This window comes from Euwallacea similis, chromosome 32 (assembly GCF_039881205.1).
Source record: "Euwallacea similis isolate ESF13 chromosome 32, ESF131.1, whole genome shotgun sequence".
In the NCBI taxonomy this organism is placed as follows: domain Eukaryota; kingdom Metazoa; phylum Arthropoda; class Insecta; order Coleoptera; family Curculionidae; genus Euwallacea; species Euwallacea similis.
In genome coordinates, this window is record NC_089640.1 from 1,462,331 (window position 1) to 1,473,821 (window position 11,491).

The following is an 11,491-nucleotide window of genomic DNA, read 5'->3' on the forward strand; positions in this document are numbered from 1 at the left end:
TACATAAGAATACTGCTCACTCGCGTGTCTTGTAAACTTTCACTTTTCTTGTTCTTCTTTGGGTTCATACCCAGTCGAAATTAATTATCATCTGGCCAACAGCGTAAAAGTCTTATGTTTCTCTTTAAGCATGTATATTTTTGACTAATTTAGATTTACTAAATATATCAACCCAGTTGTACTAACCCGAAAAAACTCTAATGGTTTGCTCCAGTTTATGGCTACATATCTGATAATTTAACTAACCAGAAAAACTAATTTCGTTGCTAAAAATGTTTACTCATGAGTTTTGTGCAAAAACTATTGTGGTCTGTCTATGAATTTTGAACCTCCTGAGGCAATTTAGCCATCTGACTACTCACGAATCTATAGAACTCACCTTTGACTCTCCCTCCAACTATTCACTCGTGACGTTATATTTCCTATACTTGTTTGATAAAACTTATACACGTGATACTGTGAAATTATGTACCTCAATATAATTTGTGAAATCCTAGAATATCATTCACACTTTATCAAAATTATGCATTTTATTTTGAATTAGTTTTTATTGAAGTTGGATTAGAACTCTCTTTTTGAAATAACATTACTCGAATATCATGAGCACTTCTTTCGAATGGCTTCTTCTAGAGCCCAAAAATCCTGCTTCTGGTCGTACAGTTGGATCGTCTTTTTATGTAGTTCCTCAACTGAAAGCAAATCGCCTCCATAGTCTGCTGGCCAACATTTTTTAGGAACTATAGAAAACAGTCTCTCTTGGCTAGCATTTGGAGGATGAGTTTGTATCTAAAAATCACAGCTACCAATGGAAGGGACAATAAGTACCTACGACAACGTTACCATGCTAATGAGCTCACTCTTCATGAACATTTTTACTAGATTCATAATTTTGTCAAAGAAACTCACGGTGTTGATGATGTGAATCATCTTCATTTGAATCGGAAAACCTTCTTGGAGGAATTCTAGATATTTTTTTAATGCGGATAACTTTATTCTTGTGAGGTGCATTAGGCCTACCTGAAGGCACTTTTCGAGTAAACCGATGACTTAAAAAGCGTTAGGACTTACACCTTTGGTATCTATGATAACAATTAAACCATTAGGTAGATATCTCTCTTGGGCGATATCTAGGAGCATGTACGATGCAGTCATTGCAGGAATTAATTCGAATTTTGAGTAACTCGTGTCTTGTAATTTAAAATAATGGATAACGTAGTTCTCGTCTGTTCTTACAGGAATGCTGCTTATACGTCTGTAATGATCATTATGCTCCAAGAACAATTACTTTTACGTTTAGACATTTTCACTTACACGACGTTCATTACCTGTTTCAGGTCAAGTCTCTCCATATTCCAGTTATCGAATATTTCTGGACCATTTTTTTTACACTTATAATACATTGTTATGGTGTTTTTGGTCAGGGGAATGTCATTTTCGCAAGATAACAAGAAAATTACAATCAGTTCGTCTTGGATCTCCGGAAGTGATTTGCTTTGCATAGAGTTCAACCATGCTCGAATCGTATCTATATGCTCTTGCGTCGTTCTACCTTGCTTCACAATATCTTGTGACGTGAACTGGTAAGGAAGTTTTCCCATTGCTAAGCCGCTATAAATGCAAAAAAATAATTACAAATATTTTAACGACTCTTTGATGATCTTTTAATGAGCTCGTGTACTCAAAACCATTTTTAATTTGATGAATATAAATATTAAATTTTTTTTATTATATATCATTAAATACTTGACGCAAAACTAGATACACATATACCGAGAATTTATATATAGTAATCGAGTTATTATACATACTATATTAAAGTCATTAGGAGACGATAGGAGAGTTGAAAAAATATTGTTTTGGGAAATTGTAATTAAATGCAAATTAAGGAAGTTTCAAGTAAAATTATGCGGAAATAATGCAAAATTAGAGCAATTACAATTAGATTGACATTTAGTAGTCCAATGATAGCTTTCATGCGAGTGAAATAATTGCATTAAAATGGCCTTTCTAGAGCATAAAGGTTTCAATATTTACATGTTTTGTGGCTAAAAGTAATAAATTAAGTTCCACTTAAATAGCACACTCCGTATCTTTTGAATTAAAATTTGCTTTCGTCCCGAAATAAACAGTTAATTTTGTCTTGTTAATTCAGGGTAACTTTGCACTGGGCGAATTTACAACCCGAAAAGGAATTTTGCGCCAGCGGTGGACACCGCGGACGATACCCGATCGTGAATGCGTCGAGAGCATAAATAATAATCGATTTACTGCTGCTCATTCCTTGGAGCGATGAAGAAATTCACCCGAAAGTGCGAATCAACATCGCCAAATCTATATTTAATTTCTGGTTTTATTGAAACGTTTCATACATTTTTCGCTAATATTTTCAATTTGCAATGCTACATTTTTATCGATTAATTCACTCCTTTAAAACATTAATTTCGGCCCGTAGGCACGAAAGCTATGGAAAATTAAAGGTAAATACATAGAATTTAATTACCCACCTGGTTTTTACAACGAAGTTATTCCCACTAGGTACCATACGCTTTTTAAAATTTAATAAGTGCAAAGTAAGCCCTGTTTCACATGCAACTGATCATGCATTATACACGAATGCGTTAAAATAAACAATGGAAAATAATGTGGAAGTTTCATTGGTGTAAAAGTTGATTAATTTCCCCACTTAGTCATTTTATAAGAAGCATAATAAATATCGAATGTTGAACCTAAACAAAGTTTCTGTGACTTATATCTATATCAGCGCAAATGAATAAAGATGGACTAAGTCTTGAGTGAATGCTCGATCTTCATAAACTACTTCTTACCTTTCCTTCCGTCGTTCTTACTTTTTGCACCAAAGCTCTGCCTAGTGACCTCAAGTAAACGTGCTAAATCACTGTTTGTTGTGCTTACACTATAAATCGTCAAACCATTTTACAAGGCAGTTCGCCTAGTAAGTCGGATCGCAGTACTTTAATGAATATTCAACTTCGTAAAAATGGAATTTGCTTAATGAAAATTCATTGACGTTTCGGCAAGTTTGATGCATTATTCATGAAAAGGCACAGATATCAGGTGAGATGCCGACGCAACGAAACTAAGCTTGGGATCAGGACCTCCTTCAGAATTCTCTTGAACCAAATTTGAGACCTGACGGTCATTGCAGTCATGGCAGAAATGGCTCTTTCACGTAGATTTATGACGCAAAATCTCTTGTGCGCACTTCCTGCAATTTAAGTATTTTAAAAATTATTGTTAACCCACATATTAGTAAAGGTGATTCGGCCGCGGCATATAACAAATACCGCTCGATGCATGAAAGAGAAAATTGTTGACCACGTTTGTTTCGCTTACGATCTTTGTAATTGGATCTTATGAAGACCTCAGCGAAGTTGTATAAACGTGGCTTTGGCGAGCCTTCATCGGAACATATCAACGAAAATATACCATAATACTTATAGGAATTGCAACGTCTAAAATGAACGCGTTAAATTCAACCAAGATCGGTATATATACCACGTATTTAGTTGTAGTAATAGCACAATCGATCGCATTTTACATATAGCGCTGGGCGTTACATACTGTTAGAATCAGTAGTTATATCATACACTCAGAATATTCGAAACACGCTTTTTCAGTAAGACAACAAGCGGCAACATATTGCTTCTGTATCATCATCCTCATCAATATTAACATCATCTATCATCATCAACACCAACATTACCTATTGCTCATCATCAACATCGCAATATTAATTTGCTTCCTTGGCCTCCGCGCTCTCCTGATCTTTCCCCCGCAGAACACGAATGAGATATAATAGGACTCTGGACTTTATACAATTTTATTGTATAAAGTTTATTATAATTATATTTCTTTATATAAGTTTATATAAGTATATTATAATATTATGTTATACAAACTTATCCAATAGCTTTATAATCTTATCGGAATATTATTCTTTTCCCGGCTTATGTAATAAGTAAACCCACCCAATTAAGTTGTAGGAGGCACCTTACAGAGCGTTACATTCACAAATGTTATGTCACTTCTTTTGGCGAAATTTGGGCAATTGAAAGCTGCAATGATAAAGCTAGTGTTTGTATTCAATTTCAAGTTATTTATTCTTAAATATTTTGTGGTTATCGATGAAAGTAAAAGTGATATGCCAATATTTATTCAGTTCTTTGGGTACACACGATTTACTCCGAATGCTAATTACCTATTGGGTAGATTTTGGAAATGGGGTCAACAATAGCATTTCTCTCTTTAAAAACCATGACTCAAATCAAACACAAAAGAATAGTTTTGGCATAATTTAAGTCAATTAAAAAACACTTTACAAAAATTAGTACAAAAGCGTCAATTTTCGTCGATGTCTCACATCTTCAGATTCCCTTGTAAAGAAGCCATTTACTCCTCAGTTAGATTGCAAGCTTGAGCGTTTGTGAAAAGTTAATTCAAAGCTTGGAAAGTACAAAAAATCAATTGATATTGCGACTCACAAATGCAGAATGAATTAGCCAATCATTGCAACAGTTACACAATGCGTAACTTTTAAGCTAATTCAGGACTTTAAATGCATAATGTTTCGAATTTCAAACGCGGCACGAATGTAAAGAATTCATATAGAAAGTGATTTAGATACGAAACGAGAAGGTTTATTAAGTCTGAAGACCTTTAGATATAAATCAACGAGAGGACCATCAACATATAGAGATGCACCAGCGCAAGTCACAATTCATTGGGGCTATTTCAAGCCCCTTCCCGAGATCAAATTGTTGCAAAACACAAACAAAAGTAAAATTTCTGTTCGGATCGAATCAGTTCCCACCTTCGCGGAGCGTTTCGCCAGTACCCGGTATCCGGTACCAACGCGGTGAATACGATAAATCGCTAAGCCTGACTGAAAATTGACTGGAAAATGGAGTTATGATTGTGCATTAAACCACCTTTTGTGTTCGTAATTTTGTTAGTTTGTGAAATAAGAAATAAATTTCAAGAAGAGAAATGTGCGCCTTGAATTTGAAACACCGCCATCCCTTCATCGATGGGTTACCGAACCACCCTGAAGGGAAGAAGAAGGATATGATCAAAATTAAAAATTGGTGAGTGCAAAAGTTGTTTGCTAATAAGAGTTATTTAAACTTAAAAACAGTTCATTACATTAATGAAACTAACGGGTACCTTTCATGTAGCATATAGTAAGTCGTGTCTAGCACATGCTTGCCTTAACGTTGAATGTCTAAGAATTCCGTTAGTTTTGACACCAATTTCATCAACGGCTTTTAAATTATTTGTGAAATAATTTCCAAGGCTGATTTCGTTATCCTGGTCCCTGCCTCTGCTTATTATAGTGTCTTATTAAGAAGCCGATGTAAAATCGGGTAAAACTGGAATTTCTTGAATTATAATCTGATTATCGACCGCAATGAGAAATTTAACATTCAAAGTGTAAATCAGAGTTGAAGGGAGCATAACTTAGGAAAAGACTGTTTCAATCCTCAGCATCTCTCATATATCGGAGTTCAGGTGATTTTTTGCCAAGAGTGAACTAGTAGCCCAATGAGCAGGCATCAATTGAAAACAAAGAAAAAGCTGCATAAAACACAGCAATCAACAATTCATAAGATATTGAAAATCCCTGGAAATTGCTTTTGTAATATGGAAGGGGAACCAAGCTTACGCCTCGCCCCCAGCAAACCACAACTAAATAATTTTCTTTAAAATAAGATACCGCAAGTAGGGGGTTGCCGTTCAAGACCATTTAGTTGGGGTGATTGAAGGAGGGCGAGTGCAGGCAATATTTGCCCTAAAGGGGCGGAAAGTGCCCTAAAAGGATTTTCCATCCTTTTAGGGCACTTTCGTAAATTTTTATGGGCAAACAGTTCGCCTTGTTGGGTGCAACAATTTTCGCACCTATGCAAATTACTGTATTGTAACATATCCTAAATTAAAAGTATCAGAGGGAACATGATGGTGCTTATGCATATTTCGTATTTGGAATCTTCGAGAGATGATTACTTTCACCTTTCAGGTGCAAGTTTTTAGGTTTAGCTTTGTATCGGAGCAAGATTCACACAACAGTGGTTGGATCACATCTTATTTGTCCCCCTTGATACTTTCGGAACAAATTTAATTTTGTGAATAAGTTGTAGAGTTGGTCCCCATCAGTTTTAATCTAGAACTTTTCGTAATACTGAGAATAACTAAAGCTCCCGCGAGCTTCCATCAATGTAATGGTGTGTCAATTAACATAAGGGCAGTTCTATGCATCAACAATGAGGAGTCCTTAGTGATTATCAAATTTTCAAGCCAACAAGTATAGCTAAAATCAAATATAAATGTATAATTGTGCTTCGTTAACACAAACTCGCAAATAAATTATGATGCTTTGTGATCTTACCTGGATACGCTTTTATATGATATTTTGCAATCAACCTTGCCTACTATTGATTAGTTATGCTGTTAAGGTGAAAATAAGTTTTTTGTATATCATCTAAAATAGGAAGTGTTTCTCAATGGGGAACGGGGGAAAGGGGCAATCAATAGGAAACAGGGGGCAAAGCAAGAACATTCTGCTTTCCAATCAGTATATTGCCTAATTAGTAATTAAATGTCTTTGTTTGCCCAAATAACAAACAGTGATAATTTTGTTGTACCTGTCAAGCCCTGACCAATTAGCCGAAATTAGCACTACAGTCGAAGTGAAAGAAGTGGTGAAAACAGTATTTTCTACGAAGCAGTGACGCAATTAACTGTATTGCTTACACCATCAACCTAAAGCCTCTAGTCATGTATCATTATTTAATGATGTATGTAATCCAAACGATAAGTTTCTCTCATATATAAGACATCGCTAAATCTCTACTCTACTTAATGCTTGGTAAACTTTAATTAGTGATTATTAACTTTTGCCTTGAATTTAGGTCAAAATTGACAATTACGCACCTAATTGTAGTATGGGCAGTTTACTCTTGCATCAATCTTAATATCCTTTTACATGGGAATGAGAACAAACATCGACGTTTATGCATATTAAAGCAATATTTGCATCTATAGGAAAGTAGGGCAGAAATGCATGATTATTTGGATTTTTCAGGATGGCGTCACAATCACATCTCCCAGAAGTCCACGAGGAGTTCATCTACCTTTTTCTGCACGCGTGCTACTATTCTCACGAGAAAACGAAAAGCGCAATAGAAAGTTGGTTTACTATCAGAGCCAGTCATCCCAATATATTCAGCAACAGAGACCCATTGGAGCCTAAAATGAAGAACTTGATGGATATGGGGTAAGTATCAATATTTAGAAATATTGAGTGGCTATTTAAGCAGTCTTTGCTCAACATTTTTCTACCCTTTTTCCCTGCTAAAAACCCCCAGGAGACCTTGAAATATTAAAGACGTGTCTTATTAGGCAGGCATAATTTTCTTTTACACATTATGGTGTGTGGAAACCTAATCTTTAACAATAAAAAAAAACTTAATTGAATACGTCTACCTAATTGTTCATTATACTACAGCTATTCGGCTGATAGGTTTACGTGAAACAATGTAACAGAAATGGAAAATTTTCTATGGTAATCACTGGGACGTTTTCTACAGAAATTCATGGAAGTCATGGTAAAGTAATTTAGAACCTGGAGGATATGTTTACCAGAAATTTTTTGGACATATTGTATATTATTATTAGGAAGCACAAATATGTCTTAAATGGAGGCATCAGGAAGAAATTAGAGATTGACCTGAAGCTTCCGAGTTCCCTTTGGTAGTACTTAATTTGTGACCACTGTAAAATGTATTTTTTTCTCTACATCATACATATATCAATGACAAGATATTTTATATTGAATTTCAATTTAGTTCCATTTAAGTTAGTTATATAGTAAGCATGGATAACACTTAGGAACTTATGCTAATTACCAAATACCAATCATTTGCCGGCAGTTAATCTCCTGGAATTATGATCCATTTGGAATCCTGTCAAAAAAACTGTCACTCCTCACCCACTGAGAAGAGGAATTTCAGTAGCTGTGTATTTTCGACACGGCACGCACTGCACTGCTCGGCCTCACGTCCGCCTATGACTTTTTTCTTTTTAGTCGACGAAATTTTTACTTCGATTCAATTTGAACTCCTTCCAGAAATGCTACTTGGCGATCGTGCGGCTTCGGAGACCCGAGCGCACACGACCTCATACCCTCGGCGTTGTGAAATAAAATCGAATTTTAAAACTGCGATTTTTTCCTGTTTTCAACCGAGCACAATCCCGTAAGAACACTCATTACGTTACCGGTTAATTCAGCTTCAAGTCCGTACAAAATTTTTTTCATTTTTGGCATATTTTCAGTCAACATTTGATTATTTTCACGAGAGGAGCGGGGAAGATGCCATTCACGTTTACAATCGAAGCGGCGTTCTCTAGTCTCCAAAACCTTTTCATACCCAAAGCGTCGCTCTGTCTGATGTATTATTGTAAAATCGTGCGTTAATTTATTCATACCGAATTTCGCCAAATTCTGTTTCCGCGATTTAAAAATAAATAAATAAATAAAGTCGATTTGAAAATAAGCGGCCCTTTCGCAAATAAAAATCCTCACGCAGGGGGTTTGCTTCCCCGGCATCGGACAACCTGCTGGGGCTTTAGAAGTTAGCGGTAGTAATTTATATAAAAATTGACCAAAATCAGGTTTTTTTAAATAATTTGCAGTCCAATTTTGTCAATATTACGTATCTTACGAGTTTTTCAAGCAAAAGAACACTCGATTATTGGTTCATGCCGCATTTTGAACATCTTGCTTGTCCGCGCTACCGCTCAAGTGAACTACTTATGAAACGATATCTGTACGAAAACATAGAAAATACATTAAAATCCGCCTTTTGCAAAGGAACGAGTCTTAGGGCGAACGATAACAGCGATGCGGTGACCTCCAACCACCTTTACGACCTTTTTTGCCGGAATAGAGCTCACGGGTCTAACCCCCGAAACGATATGCATAAGAAAGCAATATACAATGTCCCGATGTAGAGCTATAAAAGAGTGCGAGATTTTTCTACTAGGGCAAAAAAGTTGCATTATGCAAGGGTTAGACAAAGAAATACTTCATCAGCCACCCTGAACGAATCAAACTGAAACTAAAAGGGAGAGAGCGAAAACAAAGTGTCTATCTAAATTCCTGGGGACTCAACGCAGGATTTTGTCAAAGGGCATGATTAAGGGTTTCTTTAACTACAACTATTACTTTACAACTCTGCTTTAAGTTGCTTACAAAGATAATAAAATGAGCGTACATTCGCTCGTGGGGAAACTGGAGCATCTAACACGTGCCAACTGCAATCGATGCGCGGCAAAGTTTCACTTTTCGCCCTTGTTAGGCACATAACAATTTTTTCCCGCAAGGAACACTTTTAGTATTTATCGCGTTTACACGGAGGCATAAAGAATATTAAGTGGGATTGTTAAGAAGGAAAGAGAAATCAAAGAAGTTTATAGTTTTGTATATTTTCAGGTACTTAATTAGGCTTCCAAAAGCCACTCCAGATGGTTACCGGGTGCTTATGTATTCCGTGCGAGATCCAGATCCTACCAAAATGAACTTTAACGACGTCGTCAAGGGGTTTTGTATGTACAATGACTGTGTGTTATCTGAGGATGGTCTGCAAGACGGGTAGGACTTTTTTTTATCTATAGCAGAAATCATCTTTCTCCTTATTTCTCTCTCGAATGGAACGCGGACCACTCGACGAAAATTTGATTTAAATAAACTCGAGCGTTTTCAAAACTTAACAAAAAATCGACTTTTTTAAATCTTTCCTCTCGAGTATTTCACCTTAAAATGTCCTTTATTTCTGTTCCAGTTATATCGTTATATTTGACATGAAAGACGTATCTCTTGGACATCTAGCCAGAGTGAGCCTTCCAGCCCTGAAATGTTTCCTGTATTACATACAGGTAACTGCGAAATCTCACAACCATTTTCCCATAGAGCCTCCATGAACTTCCACATGAAAACAGAACACGGCAAGAGTTGAGTAGACTCCCACCTCTGCAAATTACATTTTCGGTCAAATCATACGTTAAGGGCCTAACCTGAACTAACGCCCTGCCAACGTTAACTCAAGGCAGTCTTCGGTAGAAACGTTGAAAAGCATTGTCAAACGAAGAAATCGACGACTCTCCTTGGATGATTTGGATTTGCCTTGGCACGAGGAAGAATAAAATTCATGAAAATTTGCCATCTGCAGTGTAAAATTAACCGCTTTATATGGAAAGAACTTTATTGTTTTCAGGACGCTCATCCTTGTCGTATAAAGCAGATCCACATCCTGAACACTGCAACATGGATTCATCACGTAATGAGGTTGGTGGTACCTCTGGTACGATCTGAATTGCTCAATCTTGTCAGATTTCATAAAGGTAAGAAACCAATGGTACTGTTGCGTGTGTAAGCTGCAACTCAATCGTCGGGTTGCTACATCGGCGGCATGGAAGTTATAGAATCTTTGCATGAGACTTGGGAATATTCTATCTGAACATTTTGGCCGTGCTAACGTTCTACTTCTAGGCCGCATTCCAGAGGGTTTGCCTCTGGAGCTCCTGCCCATGGACTACGGTGGGGAAGCTCCGACTGTGGAAGAACTAGACATCATCACCAAATCCCTCTTGGACAAATATCGTCATTGGCTCATAGAATCTGAGCACCTGAAGGCCGACGAGTCGAAACGCATAAAAAAGGGAGGATTCTGGAACTTGTTTTCAAATCGGAATTCCCAACCAGTGGAGCTGGACGAGAAGACCATCCTAAAGAATCTTCAGATTGATTGACGTGGGTCAAGATGGGAGCAGGTGTTTAGGAGATATCTACTGTTGTTATGGTTAAATTTGATACTGCCAGATTTCTGTACATAAGTGAGAGTTAAGTGAGCTTTAAATGTTTTGCCTGTATATCGACTGCTCTGCTGTAATCTTACTATGAGTATATTTCCATTTCTCTTATAGGAGGTTCATGGTACATTGGTATTTTTAAAACATTAAAATTATTGTACTGTTTATTTTTTTACGCGGATAATACAAATCGTTTTGGTTAACTCGTTTTTCCTCTTCCTCAATTCTTTTGGTCAGTGTTTGGTTCAAATTTGGTGCGTGTACGTGGTTGGGTCGATTCACCCCTTTCGATACGATAACCGTGAATTACGTAGATCGTGGACTGGATTGATTGATTATGAAGGACCACTCTGAGTTCGCAGTCTCAGAGACACTGTTTTCGCGTATAAGAGAAACTAAACCTTCTTAACTTAACAAAGGTTTATTGGTAACATTAACAACTATACAATATCGAGAGATACGTTATTTAAAGAATGTTGACGAGAAGAATCTAGCGCGCACGAGTCCGTGATGAAGTAGCGAGAAAAGAGAGCCTCTTCAGTTTCGCACCCTCCTTAAGTACTGATACGGAGGGGTAACACCCATAGACGTACTCCCGATAAGGCCC

The 11,491-nt window shown here is 36.8% G+C and overlaps 2 protein-coding genes across 3 annotated transcripts; one reads left to right on the plus strand and one right to left on the minus strand.

Moving 5' to 3' along the window:
* Positions 1-574: 574 nt before the first annotated feature.
* Positions 575-2,924, minus strand: LOC136418073 (alpha-tocopherol transfer protein-like). Of its 2 annotated transcripts, none has more exons than XM_066403991.1 (5): positions 2,505-2,603; positions 1,312-1,608; positions 1,069-1,252; positions 841-1,017; positions 575-786 (listed from the first exon to the last, which is right to left on the minus strand). In XM_066403991.1, exons 1-5 carry the CDS (start codon positions 2,540-2,542, stop codon positions 598-600), a joined length of 885 nt encoding a protein of 294 aa, XP_066260088.1. In that variant the 5' UTR covers positions 2,543-2,603; the 3' UTR covers positions 575-597. The 2 variants fall into 2 exon arrangements, with proteins under 2 accessions (XP_066260088.1, XP_066260089.1); XM_066403992.1 differs by lacking the exon at positions 2,505-2,603 and adding an exon at positions 2,826-2,924 and having other exon boundaries at positions 576-786.
* A 1,975-nt stretch (positions 2,925-4,899) lies between these two features.
* Positions 4,900-10,928, plus strand: LOC136418071 (retinol-binding protein pinta-like). The gene is made up of 6 exons (XM_066403989.1): positions 4,900-5,105; positions 7,100-7,291; positions 9,509-9,667; positions 9,858-9,951; positions 10,290-10,416; positions 10,565-10,928. The coding sequence occupies exons 1-6, from the start codon at positions 5,008-5,010 to the stop codon at positions 10,822-10,824; spliced, it is 930 nt and encodes a 309-aa protein (XP_066260086.1). The 5' UTR covers positions 4,900-5,007; the 3' UTR covers positions 10,825-10,928.
* The last annotated feature ends 563 nt before the right edge of the window (positions 10,929-11,491 follow it).

Bases quoted from the DNA above. Each gene is read 5' to 3' on its own strand.
- LOC136418073 (XM_066403991.1), bottom strand. From the start codon at position 2,542: ATGGTACCTAGTGGGAATAACTTCGTTGTAAAAACCAG. The intron at 1,609-2,504 runs GTGGGTAATTAA...TTGCATTTATAG, and splicing joins AACTTCGTTGTAAAAACCAG to CGGCTTAGCAATGGGAAAAC. The intron at 1,018-1,068 runs GTAAGTCCTAAC...AAGTGCCTTCAG, and splicing joins TTATCATAGATACCAAAGGT to GTAGGCCTAATGCACCTCAC.
- LOC136418071 (XM_066403989.1), top strand. From the start codon at position 5,008: ATGTGCGCCTTGAATTTGAAACACCGCCATCCCTTCATCGATGGGTTA. The intron at 7,292-9,508 runs GTAAGTATCAAT...GTATATTTTCAG, and splicing joins AAGAACTTGATGGATATGGG to GTACTTAATTAGGCTTCCAA. The intron at 9,952-10,289 runs GTAACTGCGAAA...TATTGTTTTCAG, and splicing joins GTTTCCTGTATTACATACAG to GACGCTCATCCTTGTCGTAT.